The sequence below is a fragment of the Dendrobates tinctorius genome, unplaced genomic scaffold (assembly GCF_039654945.1).
Source record: "Dendrobates tinctorius isolate UK_male_01 unplaced genomic scaffold, ASM3965494v1 ptg000039l, whole genome shotgun sequence".
Classification (NCBI taxonomy): domain Eukaryota; kingdom Metazoa; phylum Chordata; class Amphibia; order Anura; family Dendrobatidae; genus Dendrobates; species Dendrobates tinctorius.
This window is the reverse complement of record NW_027361707.1, coordinates 39,063,205-39,084,888: the sequence shown is the minus strand read 5'-3', so window position 1 is coordinate 39,084,888 and position 21,684 is coordinate 39,063,205. Positions and strand designations below refer to the sequence as shown.

The window sequence follows — 21,684 nt, the reverse complement described above, 5'->3', positions numbered from 1 at the left end:
AGCCCGAAAAGGCAGGGTCCTCTGTATCAGTCTATGATTGTTAGTTTGTTTACTGTAAGTGATATCTGTAATTTGTATGTAACCCCTTCTCATGTACAGCACCATGGAATCAATGGTGCTAAATAAATAAATAATAATGAAAAAAAAAATAATAATCAATGACAACCTGTTTGACATATAACTTGTGAAGGGCCGCTCCTTCTCATTTGAGGGGTTTTCGCAGAACGAGGGTAGAACAATTTCTTGGTAAATACAAAAGGCGCTCTAATTTTAGGATTATACGGTCATCCCAAATCTGAAGATATGGGTCCCGAATGGACAAGGCCTGAATCTCCCCTACATGTTTTCCTGTAGTACCAGCTACCAAAAATGCTGTTTTTATGGTATGCTGTGAAATGGACATCTTTTCCCCAGGGACATAAGGATTCGAACATGGGGACATAAGGACCAAATTAAGATCCCAGGAGGGAACTGACCACCTGATTGTGGGGCACAGACGCTGGATTGCCCTGACAAACCTTATTACCCATGGGTGAGTGGCCAGAGAGTAGGCAAAGAAAGTGCTTAAGGTCGGGGTCAGACTTGCGAGAAACTTGCATGAGTCTCACCTCTCAATATCCGGCACTGCCACCAGTACTCGGGACCGGAGCACTCAGCTGCATGTATTTCCATGTAGCTGAGCACTCTGGTCCCACGTGCCGGTAGCAGTGTCGGGTATTGAGATGCGAGACTCGTGCGAGTTTCTCGCAAGTCTGACCCCGGCCTAACATCGCTATCTGGACTTTTAAAGTACTGGGTCTAAGCCCCTTATTAAAACGAGCCTGAAGGAAGTCTAAAACGCTTGGGATATCGGGCTTCCCCGCAATAAAGTCAGAACTGGCACTCTAAAAACAGATCTTCCAGATCTTATAATATATTGCAGAAGTAACTGGCTTTCTACTGGCCTGGATTGTGGTTATAACCTGGTCTGACAGCCTCCAAGCTCTCAGGATGTCCTGCTCAGGGTCCAAGCTGAAAAATGAAGCCTTTCCGGATCCTCATGGAAGACTGGGCTCTGATAGATGAGGTCTTTACTCCATGGAAGCAGAACCAAGTCTTCTAATGCCATAGTTAGCAGCAGCAAAAACCAACTTCTTTTTGGCCAGTACGTGGTGATCAGAAGTACCTTCGCCTGATCCTCCTGTATCTTCCGGAGGATGGCAGGAATGAGTGCTATGGGGGGGGAAAGCGTAGGACAGGGACCGTCTCCATCTCTGACTTAATGCGTCGACGGCTTCTGGATGGTATGATGAGTTCAGCGAGTATAATCCGTCTGTCTTTGCATTTTTCCTGGTCACGAACAGATCTATCTGAAGCCTTCCCCAGAGATGACAGAAGTACAGGAACACCTCGTTTAGCTCCCATTTCGTTGCCAGACCTTTCATCTGCTCAGGTAGTCCACCACAACATTTTGAGACCCCCTCGAGATGAACTGCTGTCGGACTGTCTTCTATGCCCATGAAAAAAAATCTCTTTTGCCATATCCTGGAGCATTCAATGTCTGGGACCCCCTGGAGACACAGGAAGGACACCGCCGTCACATTGTCCGACAGAATCTTGACGTGCTGGCCCCTTAACAGTGCTCGATTAAATCTTAGGGATTCCGACACAGCGTAGAGTTCTCTGTAGTTGGAAGACCTGGAACGCATGTCCGATGGCCATTCTACCTGGAGAATACTTCCTACCAGGTGCTCTCCGCATCGCTACTTGCTGGAGTCCGTGGTAATTACCACCCATGAAGAGGCAATCCAATGAATTCCCACTTTTACGTTTCCTGGCTGAATCCACCAAAGTAGTGACCTCCTTTCTGCCGGGGATAAGGATGTTTTTCTGTCAAGGGTAGACTGTCGTCAATCCCAGGCTGACAAGACCTCTCTCTGCAGGGCACGAGTGAAACTGTGCCCAATGAACACAGGGGATACAAGCCATCATGAGGCCCAAAACTCTCATTGTGGATATGATGGAAACGTGACCTTTCAGGAGCTCTCTCATTCTGCTCCTCACCGATTTCTGTTTCTCTACTGGCAAGAAAGATGTTCTGTGACTGGAGTCCAGCAACACCCCTTAGAAAATCTTCCTTCTCTCTGGTGCGAAATCTGATTTCTGTCTTTTTCTGCGCAAAAGAGGGAACCAGTCAGGGGCTGTGATCAGAGGCAGCGGATTGCGCACAGCGCCCTTACCCCTTCCTGCTCAGTCCTGCCCGGATTCTCCATTGCACTGCTGTTATTCTGTCCCCCGCGAGATTCAGGGAAGGCACCACCTGTCTTGCCGAATTCCGTGTTCCTTTTTGGAACGCACACCGACCTTTTGCCCCGACGTCTTGCTCTGACGTCACTGGAATTGCGACGGCCTTCTCCACCGCGCAACTTCCGGTAGTAGCGATGACTTGCCGACCGGTATCGGAGCCGAGAGCCTCCCTGTGGGAGGAAGCGGCTCTTCTGAGGAGCCTCGTCCGCTCACTGATCTCCGAGGCTGAGGGACTCCCACCCAGGGAAGTGTCAGTCCCGGATTCCTTGACAGGGGGAAGGATTGGACAAGCTGCATGATCCCCCTGGGCCCATCCGGTAAGCAAACTTCCCCTTGTGCATTCCTCCATGCAGAGACAGGAAAAACACTGAGGGAATTGGGGTGAAGAGGGGCCTTTTATCCTCTTGTGTGCTTTCCTGTCCCTGTCAGGAGGAGGAAAACCTCCATGGTGCTGTCAGGAGGAACGTCCTGGAAAAGAACAATTTTACTTTCATCAGTCCATAAAATGTTTCTCCATTTCTCTTTAGGCCAATTGATGTGTTCTTTGGCAAACTGTATCCGCTTCAGTACATGTCTTTTTTAACAGTGGGACTTTGCAGAAACTTCTTGCTAAGATATTAGCTTCACTCAGGCGTCTTCTGTCACAGTGCTCACAGGTAACATGAGACTGTCTGTGATCATCTGGGAGTTGATCATTGGCTGAGTCTTTGCCTCCTGGCTTTTCTTCCATTTCCTTTCACGTCTCTCTGGTTTGGCTTTCCATTTTAAAGCACTGGAGATCATTTTAGCTGAATGGCCTATTATTGCACTTTTTCATAAATTTAACCCTCTGCAATCAACTTTTTAATCAAAGTATGCTGTTCTTCTGAGCAGTCCCATATTTCTTTGGCTTTCAAACAGAAATACATGTACAGTGCTGTGCAAATTAATTGGGACAAAGCATTTTTTTTTAAAGTAAAATCGTAAGTTGGCTACCAGTCAGTGATTCAAACCAGTTTTAACTGCTTTGAACTGGCACTCACACCTGCTCAAAGCAGTTAAAACTGGTTTGAATCACTGACTGGTAACCAACTTACGATTTTACTTAAAAAAATGCTTTGTCCCAATTAATTTTCACAGCACTGTACAACATGTCCTGGCTTGACCCTTAAATAAGGAAGAAAAGGGGGAAATAGGGGAAGGGGAGTTTTTAATAAAATTGTCCTTTATTATAAATCATAAATTAAAATTAAATTTAAATGAAATTATCATACATCATAAGATGTACATTGGATCATAGTATTTATTTTATAAGCACCACTATGATCACTAGTTCCCAAGTGACTGTCTCAGAATTATGATATGATATCCCAGCCACTGATCCTATAATAATAGGCTGGGTTTCAATTTAATATGGGCATTAAGAAGATCCAATGGCTTGATGTTGGATTGCCATCATTGATGTCACACCCTAAACGTTCCCGTTATTGTATTAAATTCAGAGGCTTGTATTATGCAGCACTTGGATAATTATTATTATGTATTACCTGCAGATACATAATTGTGGCACTGTAAAGCTGTGGGCAGAGAAGTACATCGGTGTCGGCTGGGGGTATCATCGGCACTGCAACTCAAACCACTCTGCTAGTTGCACAACTGCAAACTAAAGAAGATAGGCAATTGTGCCGCCGTCTGCCAATAGTGTAGTAAGTATGAATGCCGGTGATCCCCGATCCACCTGTCGGTGTTAACTACGGGGATCGTCTGCGCTGCAATTAAGATCGCTCTTCTTCATGTCTCGTGTCAGGAGACCATGTGAGGATTGATATCAGCCCGCCAGTCCCTAAATCTCATTACCCGTGTCTCAATCAGAGATCTGACGGGGAGTAGCGTGGCGGTGGATATACGAATAGTGCCTTCATTAGTCTGAGATAATATTCTACTTGGGATGAAGTCACTGACGTGCATTTCGCCGGGGTGGCCAGCTTTCTCTAAGGGCGGCGCTCATAGCAATACGGCAGTGACAATCATAGATATCTACCGGAGACCTATGGTAGTTATGCCAACCTATCGGTGACCCGCAATCACGTGACGGGGGTCACCGATAGGCGGATTTCCGGCTCGCTTGCCGAAAGTGCGTGTTAAATGCCGCTGTCAAGAGTTTGACAGTGGCATTTAACGGGTTAATAGCCGAGGGTGGATCGCGATTCCAACCACGGCTGTTCTGGGCACATGTCAGCTGTTCAAAACAGCTGACGTGCTGGAAAAGAAGTGGGCTCACATCAAAAGGAGGTTGTCTGACATTGGCGTATTATTATGCCCAATGTCGGAAAGGGGTTAAGGACCAGGCAGATGTGCGGCAGCTTTGCACAACTCAGAGCCTGTGAGCACAAGCCTGGATTCTAATGCAGAAATTGTGTTCTCTCATTTCCAGATGGACAATTATAAGGATCTGTTGCAACTAAGACCGTTCTTTCTATTTAAACGGTAGCACCCTCTGGTCTGGGTGTCAGCTAATTTGCCAACAGATCACAAGTTGGATTCATTTGATATATGTTCTATAGGAGTGTATAAAATCATGGGTATTCATCGTGTATATAGTCCAGCCTGATGAAGGGGCTAGACCGTCTCCGAAACACGAAGCAACGATGAAAGCTTTTATACAATGACCCCAGTGGTACATCACCTCATCATCCATGGCAGCACTGAACCAAACCCCGATTTTTCTCCCTTCCTTGGATTTCTGCCTGGATGTCAGAGTCCAGCAGGTGGAGCAACAGAAAATCAGAATCGCCTCATTATTCCTCAGCGCTGTGCCTGCTCTGACACAACAGGCTCAGGTAAAAAACAACACAAACTCTTTTTTCTTACTACGATCTGCGCAAGGTACGCTTTCCTTTCTCTATCATGTACTCAGATGGACACTTCTATTATTTTTGCACCACCTCAGTTCTCTGCCCGTCATACATGTGACACTTACTGCGCAGGACAGAGTATTTTAGCTTTTTTGAATCTGACACTTGGAAACATTAAGAAACACTGAAATACACCAGTTTATAGAAGCATTTTTTAATTGACTCACCTTTCCAAAATATAGTATAAAAAAAAACAAACAAAAATATTCTTTACAATTTGTCCTTCAGGTCACGTCTGCTTCATTGGCGCAGGGATATTGGCAGAGGCTTGCTCCAGGAATGCCAGAGGCCCTTGTGGCATTTCGCTTGGCTTCTTAGGCGGACCATTAATCTCCTCTAGGCCTTGCTGCCAGCTCCGTAGCTTAGCCAGGTGCTTCTGAATGAGCGCTTCCTTCCTCTGCAGCTCGCTCCTCAGTTCTGTCACATCCTATCAGGAGCAAATGTAGAAAAAAAAAAAGGCAATTTATATTGTAGCAAGGGTTTGATGATGGCAAACAGCAAACAATGCTTCCTGGCAGGAGGAGGTTTGCTATTATGTCTACCAGGGCTGTGGAGTCGGAGTCGTGGTCGGTGCTCATTTTGTTGGAGTCGGTATAAAATGGACCGACTCCGACTCCTAAAATATATAATAAATTGGGTACAGTAGTTCAATGCAGAATGTGCTGAATATTTTTTCATAGGAATTTGGGAAAGTTATGAAATGTCCTATAAATGGCTGTTCTATTCCTGATCTAAGGCTACATTCACACACAGCGTTTTTCCAGCGTTTTTTGAGGATACGTTTTTCAGTTGCAAAAGCAGATCAGCTTTTTAAAAAAACCGCATCACGAGCTCATAGATAATGTTTTCAATAGCAAAAGTAGATTAGAAATCTGCTCTATATATCCATTTATCCATATCACATCTGTACCAAAAAGAATGAACGCTGGATAGCACACAGACTACACTCCTTTTTTTAGCACCAGTCAGGTACATCTCATAGCTGCCCAAAAGGACGCCCAGGACAGGCATTGCTCATCTTCAGTAACATCAACTGATAGTTGGAATAAATAGACTGCATTCATCACCACATCTTCTTAAGATGCAGGCTTTATTTTCAAGTGTAGGGGTGTGAAGTATGAGGTTCTGCAGCAGCTGAGGTGTGCAGTATGAAATTCTGCGGAACAGTATGAGATTCTGCCTCCCCCCCTAGGTTTGATCCTGGCTACGCCCATAGTGTGAATGAAGCCTGAGGGTCTAGGGTTTCTCTTAGCCGAGATAAGTCATAGTGTGTGTGTTTATATTATATACACACACACACAGTACAGGCCAAAAGTTTGGACACACCTTCTCAATCAAAGCGTTTTCTTTATTTTCATGACTATGAAAATTGTAGATTCACTCTGAAGGCATCAAAACTATGAATTAACACATGTGGAATTATATAATTAACAAAAGAGTGTGAAACTACTGAAAATACTGTATGTCTTATTTTCTAGGTTCTTCAAAGTAGCCACCTTTTGCTTTGATTTCTGCTTTGCACACTCTTGGCATTCTCTTGATGAGCTACAAGAGGTAGTTACTGGAAAAGGTTTTCACTTCCCAGGTGTGCCCTGTCAGGTTTAATAAGTTGGATTTCTTGCCTTATAAATGAGGTTGGGACCATCAGTTGTGTTGTGCAGAAGTCTGGTGGATACACAGCTGATAGTCCTACTGAATAGACTGCTAGAATTTGTATTATGGCAAGAAAAAAGCAGCTAAGTAAAGAAAAAGGAGTGGCCATCATTACTTTAAGAAATGAAGGTTAGCCAGTCCGAAAAATTGGGAAAACTTTGAAAGTGTCCCCAAGTGCATTGGCAAAAACCATTAAGCGCTACAAAGAAACTGGCTCACATGAGGACCGCCCCAGGAAAGGAAGACCAAGAGTCACCCCTGCTGCGGAGGATAAGTTCATCCGAGTCACCAGCCTCAGAAATCGCAGGTTAACAGCAGCTCAGAATAGAGACCAGGTCAATGCCACACAGAGTTCTAGCAGCAGACACATCTCTACAACAATTGTTAAGAGGAGACTTTGTGCAGCAGGCCTTCATGGTAAAATAGCTGCTAGGAAACCACTGCTAAGGACAGGCAACAAGCAGAAGAGACTTGTTTGGGCTAGAGAACACAAGGAATGGACATTAGACCAGTGGAAATCTGTGCTTTGGTCTGATGAGTCCAAATTTGAGATCTTTGGTTCCAACCACCGTGTCTTTGTGCGACGCAGAAAAGGTGAACGGATGGACTCTACATGCCTGGTTCCCACCGTGAAGCATGGAGGAGGAGGTGGTGTGATGGTGTGGGGGTGCTTTGCTGGTGACACTCTTGGGGATTTATTCAAAATTGAAGGCATACTGAACCAGCATGGCTACCACAGCATCTTGCAGCGGCATGCTATTCCATCCAGTTTGTGTTTAGTTGGACCATCATTTATTTTTCAACAGGACAACGGCCTCAAACACACCTCCAGGCTGTGTAAGGGCTATTTGACCAAGAAGGAGAGTGATGGGGTGCTACGCCAGATGACCTGGCCTCCACAGTCACCAGACCTGAACCCAATCGAGATGGTTTGGGGTGAGTGAAGGCAAAAGGGCCTACAAGTGCTAAGCATCTCTGGGAACTCCTTCAAGACTGTTGGAAGACCATTTCTGGTGACTACCACTTGAAGCTCATCAAGAGAATGCCAAGAGTGTGCAAAGCAGTAATCAAAGCAAAAGGTGGCTACTTTGAAGAATCTAGAATATAAGACATATTTTCAGTTCTTTCACACTTTATATAATTCCACATGTGTTAATTCATTGTTTTGATGCCTTCAGAATGAATCTACAATTTTCATAGTCATGAAAAGAAAACTCTGAATGAGGTGGTGTGTCCAAACGTTGGTCTGTACCGTATACATGTACATGTATACAGTGTATTACATATTTACAATTTATTACAGTTTTTTGTGTTCTAAAGTTGTATTCCAATAAATATTATGTTCTAAATATCTTGATTATTGGATCATAGAAATGATTAAATGTCTGATGTTCACATTGTACTACAATAAATTTTTCACTTAAATATAAGCAATATATGTGGGAGTCGGAGTCGTGGAGTCGGTGTAAGGGAAATTGAGGAGTCAGAGTCGCAGGTTTGGCTTACCGACTCCATAGCCCTGATGTCTACTATGGTTATATTTAAAGGGGTTTTCTAGGATCTAAAATACATGGCTACTTTCTTCTAGAAAGTGTCATATCTGTCAGCCAGGAATGTCTGGTACTCCAGCTCAGCTTCGTGGAAATTAACGTGGACAGCTGTTTCTGGAATAAAGCAGCCATGGTTTTCTAATCCTTCTGGACAATCCCTGTAGGATATCTCCATGAATAGCAGATTTGCATTTGATTCTTCTGCATCTTATCAGTATGTAACATGAGCTGTTTTGTTGAGAAATTGAAAAAGATTTCAGACTATGCGTTGCAGAAAGTGAAATCTACAATTCCACAACACGGATTAACGCGTCAATTTCTGCACAAAAATGATCAGCAACGTACAGTTTGGTCCATATATATTTGGACAGAGACAACATTTTTCCAATTTTGGTTCTAGACATTACCACAATGAATTTTAAACAAAACAATTCAGCTGCAGTTGAAGTTCAGACTTTCAGCTTTCATTTGAGGGTATCCACATTAAAATTGGATGAAGGGTTTAGGAGTTTCAGCTCCTTAACATGTGCCACCCTGTTTTTAAAGGGACCAAAAGTAATTGGACAATTGACTCCAAGGCTATTTCATGGACATTTGTGGGCAATCCCTTCATTATGTCATTCTCAATTAAGCAGATAAAAGGCCTGGAGTTGATTTGAGGTGTGGTGCTTGCATTTAGGATGTTTTGCTGTGAAGGAAACATGCGTCAAAGGAGCTCTCCATGCAGGTGAAACAAGCCATCCTTAAGCTGCAAAAACAGAAGAAACCCATCCGAGAAATTGCTACAACATTAGGAGTGGCAAAATCTACAGTTTGGTACATCCTGAGAAAGAAAGAAAGCACTGGTGAACTCATCAAAGCAAAAAGACCTGGGCGCCCACGGAAGACAACAGTGGTGGATGATCGCAGAATAGTCTCTATAGTGACGAGAAACCCCTTCACAACAGCCAACCAAGTGACCAACACTCTCCAGGAGGTAGGCGTATCAATATCCAAATCTACCATAAAGAGAAGACTGCATGAAAGTAAATACAGAGGGTTCACTGCACGGTGCAAGCTACTCATAAGCATCAAGGATAAAAAGGCTAGACTGGACTTTGCTAAAAAACATCTAAAAAAGCCAGCACAGTTCTGGAAGAACATTCTTTGGATAGATGAAACCAAGATCAACCTCTACCAGAATGATGGAAAGAGAAAAGTATGGCGAAGGCGTGGTACAGCTCATGATCCAAAGCATACCACATCATCTGTAAAACACGGCGGAGGCAGTGTGATGGCTTGGGCATGCATGGCTGCCAGTGGCACTGGGTCACTAGTGTTTATTGATGATGTGACACAGGACAGAAGCAGCCGAATGAATTCTGAGGTATTCAGAGCCATACTGTGTGCTCAGATCCAGCCAAATGCAGCCAAACTGATTGGTCGTCGTTTCATACTACAGATGGACAATGACCCAAAACATAAAGCCAAAGCAACCCAGGAGTTTATTAAAGCAAAGAAGTGGAATATTCTTGAATGTCCAAGTCAGTCACCTGATCTCAACCCAATTGAGCATGCATTTCACTTGTTAAAGACTAAACTTCAGACAGAAAGGCCCACAAACAAACAGCAACTGAAAACCACCGCAGTGAAGGCCTGGCAGAGCATCAAAAAGGAGGAAACACAGCGTCTGGTGATGTCCATGAGTTCAAGACTTCAGGCAGTCATTGCCAACAAAGCGTTTTCAACCAAGTACTAGAAATGAACATTTTATTTACAATTATTTAATCTGTCCAATTACTTTTCGTCCCTTTAAAAACAGGGTGGCACATGTTAAGGAGCTGAAACTCCTAAACCCTTCATCCAATTTTAATGTGGATACCCTCAAATGAAAGCTGAAAGTCTGAACTTCAACTGCATCTGAATTGTTTTGTTTAAAATTCATTGTGGTAATGTCTAGAACCAAAATTAGAAAAATGTTGTCTCTGTCCAAATATATATGGACCTAACTGTATAAATGAGATTTATCATGTCAGTTAGCTGGTACTGTATTACTTTCTGGATTTCCACATGCAAATCCACACGGGACATCAGCCACAAACATGCAAAGTGTGGACATAACCTTTAGTTCCCCCACAGCGCTCCATCAGCCTTACAATGGATACTATTGCCACCTGAGCGACCATGTTGTCTTACAGTAAGGTCTGTTAGGGTACACAGGTAGATAGATAACCCTCCAGGTAAAGTGATATACGGTTTTATTTCTTGGGCAGGGCTGGATGGGGCCGCACATGTCTTATATAGCGTGTTATGCCTGTAAGGCTAAGTGCACACGTACCGGAACTCTCGCGGAAATTACCGCGAGAATTCCGGAATTCCAGTCCACGGGAAAATCGCATTTTAAATTCCCGCGATTTTCCCGCGGAAAAACTAGCATTTTGCAAGCGTAATTAGCTTGCAAAGTGCTAGCGTTCTCCAAGCGATCTGTAGCATCGCTTGGAGAACTGATTGACAGGTTGGGCACACTCATCAAACATAGTGTTTGACAAGTGTGACCAACTTTTTACTACTGAGGCCGCCTATGCAGCATCAGTAGTAAAAGATAAAATGTAAAAAAATAAATAAAAAATGGTGTTATTCTTACCCTCCGACGTCCCGCGCATCCGTTCCCAGTAATCCTTTGCGAAAATGCCCGCGATGACGTCAGTTCTCGCGGGATCGTGACATCTCGCGGTTATTCGCGATGACGTCGCGCGAATGACAGCGAGACTTCGCGATCCCGCGAGAGCGGACGCCATCGTGGGCATTTTCGCAAAGGATTACTGGGAACGAGAGCGTGAAGAGAAGCGGGAAGACTGCGCGGGACGCCGGAAGGTAAGAATAACAATATTTTTTATTTTTAAATTCTATTTTTTACAGGACAGTCTCCTCTACTCTGGACCGTGGGTACCATCCGCAAATGCTCTGCTTACTTTCCGCATGGTGTGCACAGCCACATGCGGAAAGTAAACGGAACAATGCATTCCTATGGGTGCGGGATCGCCGCGATTCCGCAAATTAATGAGCATGCTGCGGTTTTTACCACGAAGCGATTCCGCCGCGGTAAAAACCACAGCATTAGTACAGCATTGCGGAATCCCATAGGAATGCATGGGATGCTTATTTTTCGCGTTTTCGCGGCAAAATCGAGCGGTTAAAACCGCCGCGGAAACGCGAAAACAACGCCACGTGTGAACTCAGACTTAGTGGCACAACTCCCTTATTGCAGCCCTGTACATACAAGTGTGGCGGTGAATGGGGCTGCAGCTTTGGCCCTTTCATAGCACTAATCAGTACGGGCCCTAAGGACAGGTCATGAATGTTTAAAGGGAATCTGTCAGCAGAGAATTACTATTCTGATGTGGCAAACAGTCCCGTGCAGTTTCCCACCTGCTTGTTTTCCCCCATCTTCACCCCCTCTATTTTGATTGACAGCTCTGGCTTTATAAAGTCAGTAAAAGGGCGCTGATAAAAGTGAAAACAAGTATGTGAAAAGGTGCACTGAACTGTTTGGCCACACCAATGGTGCACCAAGCGCCTGTTCATGGTTGGAACAGTCTTCAGCGCCAACAGTCTCTTTTTGAGCAATCATTCAGATGGCAGACATTCCAGCCGCCTCTCTCATACACAAGAGGCGCGCGTCCCGCGTTTTCTATGAGGGAGCCATCGCCTGGCACGTCTGGCTGCAGATTATCTCAGGGAGACAATGCGATCGGCAGGCCAAAAATCAGACCTTCCATTTCATTATGCCCCCCCAACAAACTGTCAGAGGAATTCCAGACACAGACTGTGGGACAATCCTGGAGATATCAGTGGGCTCAGCTGACATTAATCAAATGTGTATGGGGTTTAAGTCCTGGAGACCTCTTTGAGATAAGCCAGTTTGCTATGGAGACATCATCCTTAGGAGTAGTGAGGAGATGACATGGTCCTCACAGTAGGATATTCACCTCCTTAATAACCTGCTCCGGCTTCTGGACAGACAGCTGTAATCTCTTCTGTAGGAAGAAACATTCTGTTTGTCTGGCCACATCCAGGAACTTCTGAATACACTGTTCAACACCTGAGGAGGAGAGAAGAAGACCGGGAACGTTTCAGACTGGTGCTACCACATAACAGACGCAGCATGGACCCCTGGGCTGGGGCTGTAGACAGACATTTGCAGTAAAGCGCTTTCAAAACATTTCAGCAGTAAGGGGACCGTCTGCTACGTCTCTGTGCCTATCTGGAATAACGGACACTTTCAGAAAAAAAAAAAAAAAGTATAAATGGAGCTCACATGAGTTTATGGTGATTTATCTAAACTCTCTCACAAATGCAGTCACATTTCCACGCTCCTGGCATTTATTCCCTCCTTGTATTACGTCCAGTACGCTGTAATCTCCCCACCATCGAGTACAGGCCGTCACACATCATAAACCTCTCATTTCCACTGATCCCACATCTCTCCTCAGCCTCCATGTCTCTTAATGGATTGTGTTTCTCAAGCTGGGCAGCAGACTGAACAGTTTCAGTACCGGAGCTGTGTTATGTGAGTAATTACTTTTTAACTATAAGAAATGTCTGTGTGGTGGAAGAGGAATCATTGGATCTGTAGTTCTTCACATACAGTGAGGGAAAAAAAGTATTTAGTCAGCCACCAATTGTGCAAGTTCTCCCACTTAAAAAGATGAGAGAGGCCTGTAATTGACATCATAGGTAGACCACAACTATGAGAGTCAAAATGAGAAAACAAATCCAATTACGATTTCAGTAAGTCTTCACAAGGTTGGCGACACTGTTGGTGGTATGTTGGCCCATTCCTCCATGCAGATCTCCTCTAGAGCAGTGATGTTTTGGGCCTGTTGCTTGGCAACACAGACTTTCAAATCCCTCCAAAAGTTTTCTATGAGGTTGAGACCTGGATACTGACTAGGCCACTCCAGGACCTTCATGTGCTTCTTACGAAGCCACACCTTCGTTGCCCTGGTGGTGTGTGTTGGGATCATTATGCTGAAAGACCCATCCACGTTTCATCTGCAATGCCCTTGCTGATGGTAGGAGATTTGCACTCAAAAGTCTCACGATACATGGGCCCCATTCATTCTTTCGTGTACACGGATCAGTCGTCCTGGTCCCTTGGCAGAGAAACAGCCCCAAAGCATGATGTTGCCATCCCCATGCTTCACAGTAGGTATGGTGTTCTTAGAATGCGGAGTTGCATACAGTCTCCTCCAAACACGACTAGTTTTGTTTCTACCAAACAGTTCTACTTTGGTTTCATCAGACCATATGACATTCTCCCAATACTCTTCTGGATAAACCAAATGCTCTTTAACAAACTTCAGACGGCCCCGGACATGTACTGGCTTAAGCAGGGGGACACGTCTGGCACTGGAGGATCTCAGTCCCTGGCGGTATAGTGTGTTACTGAAAGTAGCCTTTGTTACGGCAGTCCCATTTCTATGCAGGTCATTCACTAGGTCCCCCCTTGTGGTTCTGGGTTTTTGCTCACCGTTCTTGTGATCATTTTGACCCCATGGTGTGACATCTTGCGTGGAGCCCCAGATCGAGGGAGATCATCAGTGGTCTTTTATGACTTCCATTTTCTTATTATTGCTCCCACAGTTAATTTCATCACACCAAGCTGCTTGCCTATTGCAGATTCAGTCTTCCCAGCCTGGTGCAGGGCTACAATTGTGTTTCTGGTGTCCTTCGACAGCTCTTTGGTCTTCACCATAGTGGAGTTTGGAGTGTGACTGTTTGAGGTTGTGGACAGGTGACTTTTATACTGATAAGTTCAAACAGGTGCCATTACTACAGGTAATGAGTTGAGGACAGAGGAGCCTCTTAAAGAAGAAGTTACAGGTCTATGAGAGCCAGAAATCTTGCATGTTTTTAGATGACCAAATACTTATTTTCCTCCTTAATTTGAAAAATAATTCTTGCCAAATCAGACAAAGTGATTTTCTGGATTTGTTTTCTCATTTTGACTCTCATAGTTGTGGTCTACCTATTATGCCAATTACAGGCCTCTCATCATTTTAAGTGGGAGAACTTGAACAATTGGTGGCTGACTAAATACTTTTTTCCCCACTATGTAATTTAGACAACAAAAGCCAAAGCAGCATCAAAAAAGGTAATAATGAGTAATAACGACCTCTGAGCCATGGTGCCATCACCTGGTTTGTATGGAGAGCTATTTGGATAAATTTGGTAAAAGAAGTAAAATCCCTATAAACGACAGAGACTCAGCATCTCGGCGTATGTTACCTGTGCCGATCTCCTCCTGGTCTGTGCCGTTCACATAGTCCTGGCTCACGAGAGAAGCAAAGCAAGCCTGTAATAGAGAGGAAAACGAATTACATCTACAATGGATTATACCATTTCTGAGGCGGCCATGTTACAGCATTGCCCCGACTAGAAGTCCTTCTCTGTGGAGCAAGTGTGAGTGACAGCTGCCATCTCCAACAAGCTGCGGAAAACCATGAAACTGACAGTGGGCAGGAACATGGCTGCCCTGCAAGCACCCAGAAGAGGACGGGACATGTCTGATCTCCATGCACGGCCGGGCAGTCAGGGAAGGATTGGGGTGAAACACCCCTAAAGTAGAAACATTGTAGTAAGGGATGCTGTGTATAGCTCAGGGCGCACAGACCAGACGTTGTCCCAATGCGCCGAGTACTGGAAACACTAACAATTTCTTCCGTATTTCAGTGATTTCCAGCTGTTACAAAACTACAACTCCCAGCACGCCCTAACACATTATTAATATACATTTATATAGCACCATTTATTCCAAGGCACTTTACATGTGAAATGAGAAATATAGACAAGTATAATAAACATTTGTAAGACAAGGGACACACAAGTACATAAGGAGAGGGGACCCTGCCCGCGATGGCTCACAGTCTACAGGGATGGGTGAGGATACAGTAGGAGAGGGTAGAGCAGGTCGTGCTGGTTGTGTGTCGGAACAGGTGGATCTTCAGGTTCTTCTTGAAGGTTTCCGTTGTTGGTGAGAGTCTGATGTGTTGCGGCAGAGCGTTACAGAGTATGGGGGAAGCACAGGAGAAGTCTTGTATGTGGTTGTGGTGGGAAAAAGATACGGGGGGAGTAGAGGAGGAGATCTTGAGATGATCGAAGGTTGCGTGCGATTAGGTACCGGGAGACCATGTGACAGATGTATGGGGGAGACAGGTTGTGGGTGGCTTTGTATGTTATGGTTAGGGTTTTGAACTGGAGCCTCTGGGCAATAGGAAGCTATTGAAGGGCCTGGCATAGGGGGGAGGCTGGGGAATAACGGGGAGACAGGTGGATTAGTCGGGCAGCAGAGTGCAGGATGGATTGGAGTGGTGCCAGAGTGCTGGAGGGGAGGCCAGAGAGTAGGGGGTTGCAGTAGTCGAGGCAGGAGATAAGGGCATGCACTAGTGTTTTTGTGGTTTCATGGTTGAGGAATGCGCGGATCCGGGAAATAATTGAGTTTGAGGCGGCATGAGGAGGTAAGGGCTTAGATATGTGGTTTGAAAGAGAGGGCAGAGTTGAGGAAGACCCCAAGGCACAGAGCATGCGGGACTGGGGAAAGCGAGCAGCCATTGACAATGATGGATAGGTCTGGTGTAGGAGTAGAGTGAGATGGGGGAAAGATGATGAATTCTGTTTTGTCCATGTTCACTTTGAGAAAGCGAGCAGAAAAGAAGGCTGAAACAGCAGACAGACATTGTGGGATTTTGGTCAGTAAGGAGGTGAGGTCAGGTCAGGTCCAGATAGGTAGATCTGCGTGTCATTGGCGTACAGGTGATACTGCAAACCGTGGGATTCTATGAGCTGTCCCAGGCTGAAGGTGTAGATGGAGAAGAGTAGGGGTCCTAGAACTGAGCCTTGAACACCAACAGACAGGGGGCGCGGTGAGGAGGTGGTGTGTGAGAGGGAGACACTAAATGTTCGGTCTGTTAGGTATGATGAGATCCAGGATAGGGCCAAGCCTGTGATGCCAAGAGATGAGAGAATTTGTAGCAGGAGAGAGTGGTCCACGGTGTCAAAGGAGAAAGACAGGTCCGGGAGAAGGAGGACAGAGTAGTGTCGCTTGCTCTTGGCGGTTAGTAGGTCCTTGGTGACTTTAGTTAGGGCAGTTTCAGTTGAGTGATGTGGTCGGAAGCCAGATTGTAACCGATCACATAGGGAACAGGAGGAGAGGTGGGAGGACAGTTCAAGATATACATGCTGTTCCAGTAGTTTTGAGGCATAAGGGAGAAGAGATATCGGGCGATAGTTAGACACAGAGGATGGGTCGAGGGAGGGCTTTTTGAGGATGGGTGTGATTGAGGCATGTTTAAAGGATAATAATCTTTATTTTTATATAGCGCTAACATATTACGCAGCGCTTTACAGTTTGTACACATTAAGAGGGAAAGACACCATTTGTAAGTGAAAGGTTGAAGAGGTGTGTTAGAGTTGGGATGAAGACTGTGGCAAGGTTAGGGATGAGGTGGGACGGGAGTGGGTCAAGCGTACAAGTGGTGAGGTGTGATCTTGACCAGGGGCGGACACTGACAGCTTGGGGCCCCTGTGCAAGAAATGTGTCTGGGCCCCCCTCCTTTTATGGCGTCAAAGCTACGTGTGTATATAGCCACACACACACATACATGTATATATATTACATAATCTCCTTTATTATGTATATTGCTGTCCCTTACAGTGTGCCCTCTCGTTATGTACAGTACGGTCCCTTGCATTTTGAATTATATAGAGCCCTGTTTTTTATTACTTACCGTCCTGTCTTGTTAGCTGTATAATGCAATGATGGCTGATGGAGCATGGGAAAGCTTCTTTTCTAATGGAGGAGCTGATGGACTGGTAGCCTGGTCACCGGCTCCTCGATCAGCAGTCATTTTATATCTAAAAAGAGAGGGGACTATGTAATAAAAGAGGGCAAGAATACACTATGTAAGAGACAGCACTGTACATAACAGCAGAGGAAGGTATATAATAAGGGACGGCACCATATATAACTAGAGAGGATGGTACGTAATAAGGGACGGTGTTATACATAATAAAAGAGGAAACTATGTAACTAAGGATGATGTTATACAGAATTAGTGAGTACACTATATAATTAGGGACTGTGTTAGACATAGTAAGTAATAATAATAATGTCTTCCTCCACCTCCCCCTGTTCCTAAGGCAATTATAAGTCCCCCTTCCTCCCATCCCAATCCCCCACACGCCTCATTGTTCTCCTCCCCTCACATCTCATTATTGTCCTCTCCCCCAAGCCATCATTGCCCTCTTCACCACCTCCATCATTTTCTTCTCCCCCACCACTATTTTGGCTTTCTCCCCCACCACTCCCATCATTGCCCATTCCACCACCTCCACCTCCCCCATTCATTGCCCTTTCCACCACCATCATTGCATTCTCCCCCACCACCCCATCATCATTTCATTTTTCCCCACCATCCCATAATTGCCCTCTCCCCATCACGGCCTTCTCCCCATCACCCCATCATATCATTGCCCCTCGGGCCCGGAGAAACCGGCCAAATTGCCCTCCTCATTAGCCGCCTTGCAGGGCCCCCTGGAGGCTCTGGGCCCCTGTGCAGTTGCACAGGTTGAACCGGCGGTATGTCCGCCCATGATTTTGACAGGAGGGTGGAGAGCTGATCTTCACATGCAGAGAGTTGTGATTTCCTAACAGGTTAGACACCATAGATGTAAATTGGCTGCACTTACATGTAAGTGCCCTGTTTCTCCTCCTGGAGAGCGACATGCCAGGGTAAGGAGGCTTATAGGCCATACAATGCTCCTCTGGGAAATTAAATATGCAAATTGTCTCTTCAGAGAGTAAGAGGACTTGAACTCTAGCGCCATCTACTGGAAGTAGCGATCCTAAAATTAAGTATCGACCCTTTAACGAGCCTTGCCATATGACTTTGGATAAAAGTCAAACCAAAATCTCAACTTGCAGACGTGTTTTGAGATATTACCCCTCCTCAGTGCAAAGCATGAGATCTAATTTTGCTGTATGGAGAGGCCTCTGACTGAGGTCTAAAGGGTGGCATCTCTCTTTGTGGAGAGTGACATACCTCCCAGGAGCATTGTATGGCCTTTAAGTCTCCTTACACTGGCATTCTAGACATGTCACTCTAAACATGGAGATTGTTACCCCGTAGACCCAAGTCAGATGCCTCTCATACACCAAATCAGATCTCATGCTTTGCACTGAGGAGGAGTTACACCTTCCAAACATGTGTCAGCAAACAGATTCTGGTTTGGCTTTTATCCTAAGTCAGTAACCGATCTCAGACTGCGCCAACTTGTGTGATGGAAAAAGTCTCTGTGTGGCCGCACCCAGCATCACCCTAACAAACCACTGGAAACCATTAGGACACGTTCACACAATACTTTCTTGAGTGGAAACAAGTCCAACAACTATGTTTTCAGAGAAATCTGATTTCTTCTCCTCCTGGACTGATCACTTTAAAAATAATCAATTCTTGGTTAAAATCGGAATTCATTGTTACATTAATGAGACGGAAGACAGTTGGTGCCGATAAGATTCTATGTAGATGAGGGAGGAGGAGCTAAAGGCAGAGCTCCTCCCCCCTCCTCTCTACAGTGAACTGTCTTCTCCTGTCTCAGTAATGGGATTTTGAGAATAAGAAAGAAGCAGATTTCTCTGATGTATTACAACGTGTCTAATCTTCATGTGTCCTATCAATTCATGACATAGAAATGAAAACAGCAGCTACTCTAAAAGGAAAACCCTCATCATATGAACAGCACAGAGGATTTCCCATAGAAATGAATAGGAAGTTTTCCAATTGTTTTTCACTCAGTGTGAACATACCTTAGGGTGCCTTCACATTGCGTCTATCCCCCCGGTCAGCGGCGCTGTCGATGGTTACTTCACCGTCCCCCACAAAACAGGATTCGGACATATTCGCCAACAGGGCCATAGACTACAATGGTGCTGACAGAGCGAGCATGGGCTCGAACGTCCATCATTTTCGGGCGTGTACACCTACTAGACACAGTCTCCTCTGTCCGAGCGTCCGCCTCCAGTAGTCACATACACCTGAAAATGACGCACGTCAGAGCCCACGCTCGCCCTGTCACCACCATTATAGTCTATGGCCCCGTCAGCTCATGCGTCCGAAACCCGTTTTTCGGGGAGGTTCGGACATAAGCCCCAACAGGGACAAGGAACGGTGACAGAGCGAAATGTGAGCACACCCTTAGAACAGAGGGAATGCTGGTTATTGTGGTGCATAGACCCCGGTGTTCCCGACATGGCGGCCTGCAGACCCCTCCATCTAACTCCCCGGTAATACACCGGAGCCGCCGTTACAGAAGTCAGCGGGGTCTGCCATAGAGGAGGCAAAATACAAATCATCTCTTCCCTCAGACCAAGATGTTAGGTATACAGCTCCAGAGCCAGGGGGGGGCTGCAGTGCTCCAGAGCTGGGGGGGGGGGGCTGCGGTGCTCCAGAGCTGCTGGGGGGGGGGGGCTGCAGTGCTCCAGAGCTGGGCTGCAATGCTCCAGAGCTGCTGTGGGGGGGCTGCAGTGCTCCAGAGCTGGGGGGGGGGGGGGGGGGGGCTGCGGTGCTCCAGAGCTGGGGGGGGGGGGGGGGCGCTGCAGTGCTCCAGAGCTGGGGGGGGGGGGGCGCTGCAGTGCTCCAGAGCCGGGCTGCAATGCTCCAGAGCTGCTGTGGGGGGGCTGCAGTGCTCCAGAGCTGCGGGGGGGGGGGGCTGCAGTGCTCCAGAGCTGTTGGGGGGGGGGGTGCTGCAGTGCTCCAGAGCTGCTGTGGGGGGGCTGCAGTGCTCCAGAGCTCGGGGGGGGGGGGGGGCTGTAGTGCTCCAGAGCTGCTGGGGGGGGGGCTGCAGTGCTCCAGAGCTGCTGGGGGTGGGGGGGGGTTGCAGTGCTCCAGAGCTGCTGTTGGGGGGGGGGCTGCAGTGCTCCAGAGCTGGGGGGGGGGGGCGGAGGCTGCAGTGCTCCAGAGCTGGGGGGGGGGGCTGCAGTGCTCCAGAGCTGCTGGGGGGGGGGCTGCAGTGCTCCAGAGCTGCTGTGGGGGGGCTGCAGTGCTCCAGAGCTGGGGGAGAGAAGCACCAGTGTCCTGTGTGCATGCTGGGACTTGTAGTGAGGCTGCAGACTACTAATATACACCTGTCCCTCCTCCATCATCTGCAGTGCAGACTGTGCAGCTGCTGTGGAACTACAACTCCCAGCATGTTGACGTCATCAGGGAATGCTGGGAGTTGTAGTCGGACGGCCCCAGTTTCCAGTCTGCACGTTCCTACCTCGAACGAGGACTCCAGCTCGTCCACCAGGGTGCTGTTGGTGTTCTTCGCCCCGGGAGGAGTGGACATCAGGCCAGGCCCTGCTCCAGGCTGCATGGGCGGCGGAGGCCCGGGAGGCTGCCCGGAGAACATCCCGCTGAGAGAAGACGCCATGAGACAGAAGAACAGAACAGGGCTACTGACGTCACCGGACGTCTTCCTGCACAACCACTACTGGCATGCGCCCTACGCCGCCATCATTGATTTGGTAACTGATTTTTTTTAATGCTTTATTTTCGGAAGAGAATGTGCTTCCCAACAACAAAGTATGTCCGGAGCTGGGAATCGCCACACAGCGGCAAAGCGTGGAATAACAGCTACAGCCGTGTTTTTTTTTTAGCCACCAGATGGCGCCATAGCACAGGGAAACGAGAGCAGGGCCCGAGCGGCTCAGACTGGTGGGGAGTCATGGATACAGGGCTGGACCGTCCCGGCCTGCACTTGTGCGCATGAGCAGAAGATGACAGTCACTGCTCTACAGTCATAGATGTAACAGCCAGAACTTTTTTCCTTTCCTTTTTTTAGGGGTCAAAGAACCAGACTGGAGTCTATATTCTACAGTTGTGATAAGATACATATCACGTCGCCATTTTCCTGTAGAGTTCTCATTTTTCGGGGGCTGAGGGTTATTCTTTGCCCCCAGGGGTTTTTATTGATGCCACTTTCCAATGTTGCAGCGACCAAAAAACCCCATAATCCTGGCGGTTTGGTTCTTATCTCGTTCCGCTGCTTTCTGAGCGGATTAGTTTCTATTTTCATACATCGTATTTTTACGAATTATTATTATTTATATAGCACCATTGGTTCCATGGTGCTGTGCATGAGAAGGGCTGACATACAGATCACAGATGTCACTGACAGTAACAATGACGGACTGATCCAGAGGGAATGCAGCAATAGGGAGAAGTGGGGAGATCCGAACTTCTGTGGTTCCCCCATATTTTTACCCCCAAGGGTGGTTTGCT

At 46.6% G+C, this 21,684-nt stretch overlaps 1 protein-coding gene across 1 annotated transcript; it reads right to left on the bottom strand.

Moving 5' to 3' along the window:
- Positions 1-5,318: 5,318 nt before the first annotated feature.
- Positions 5,319-21,168, bottom strand: LOC141088531 (mediator of RNA polymerase II transcription subunit 28-like). The gene is made up of 4 exons (XM_073574645.1): positions 20,681-21,168; positions 14,654-14,720; positions 12,352-12,464; positions 5,319-5,607 (listed from the first exon to the last, which is right to left on the bottom strand). The coding sequence occupies exons 1-4, from the start codon at positions 20,831-20,833 to the stop codon at positions 5,410-5,412; spliced, it is 531 nt and encodes a 176-aa protein (XP_073430746.1). The 5' UTR covers positions 20,834-21,168; the 3' UTR covers positions 5,319-5,409.
- Positions 21,169-21,684: the final 516 nt, after the last annotated feature.

Excerpts from the sequence above, each read along its gene's own strand:
- LOC141088531 (XM_073574645.1), bottom strand. The coding sequence starts at position 20,833 with ATGGCGTCTTCTCTCAGCGGGATGTTCTCCGGGCAGCCTCCCGGGCCT. Across the intron at positions 14,721-20,680 it reads AGCTGGAGTCCTCGTTCGAG|GCTTGCTTTGCTTCTCTCGT; the intron begins GTAGGAACGTGC and ends TCTCTATTACAG. Across the intron at positions 12,465-14,653 it reads CCAGGAGGAGATCGGCACAG|GTGTTGAACAGTGTATTCAG; the intron begins GTAACATACGCC and ends TCTCCTCCTCAG.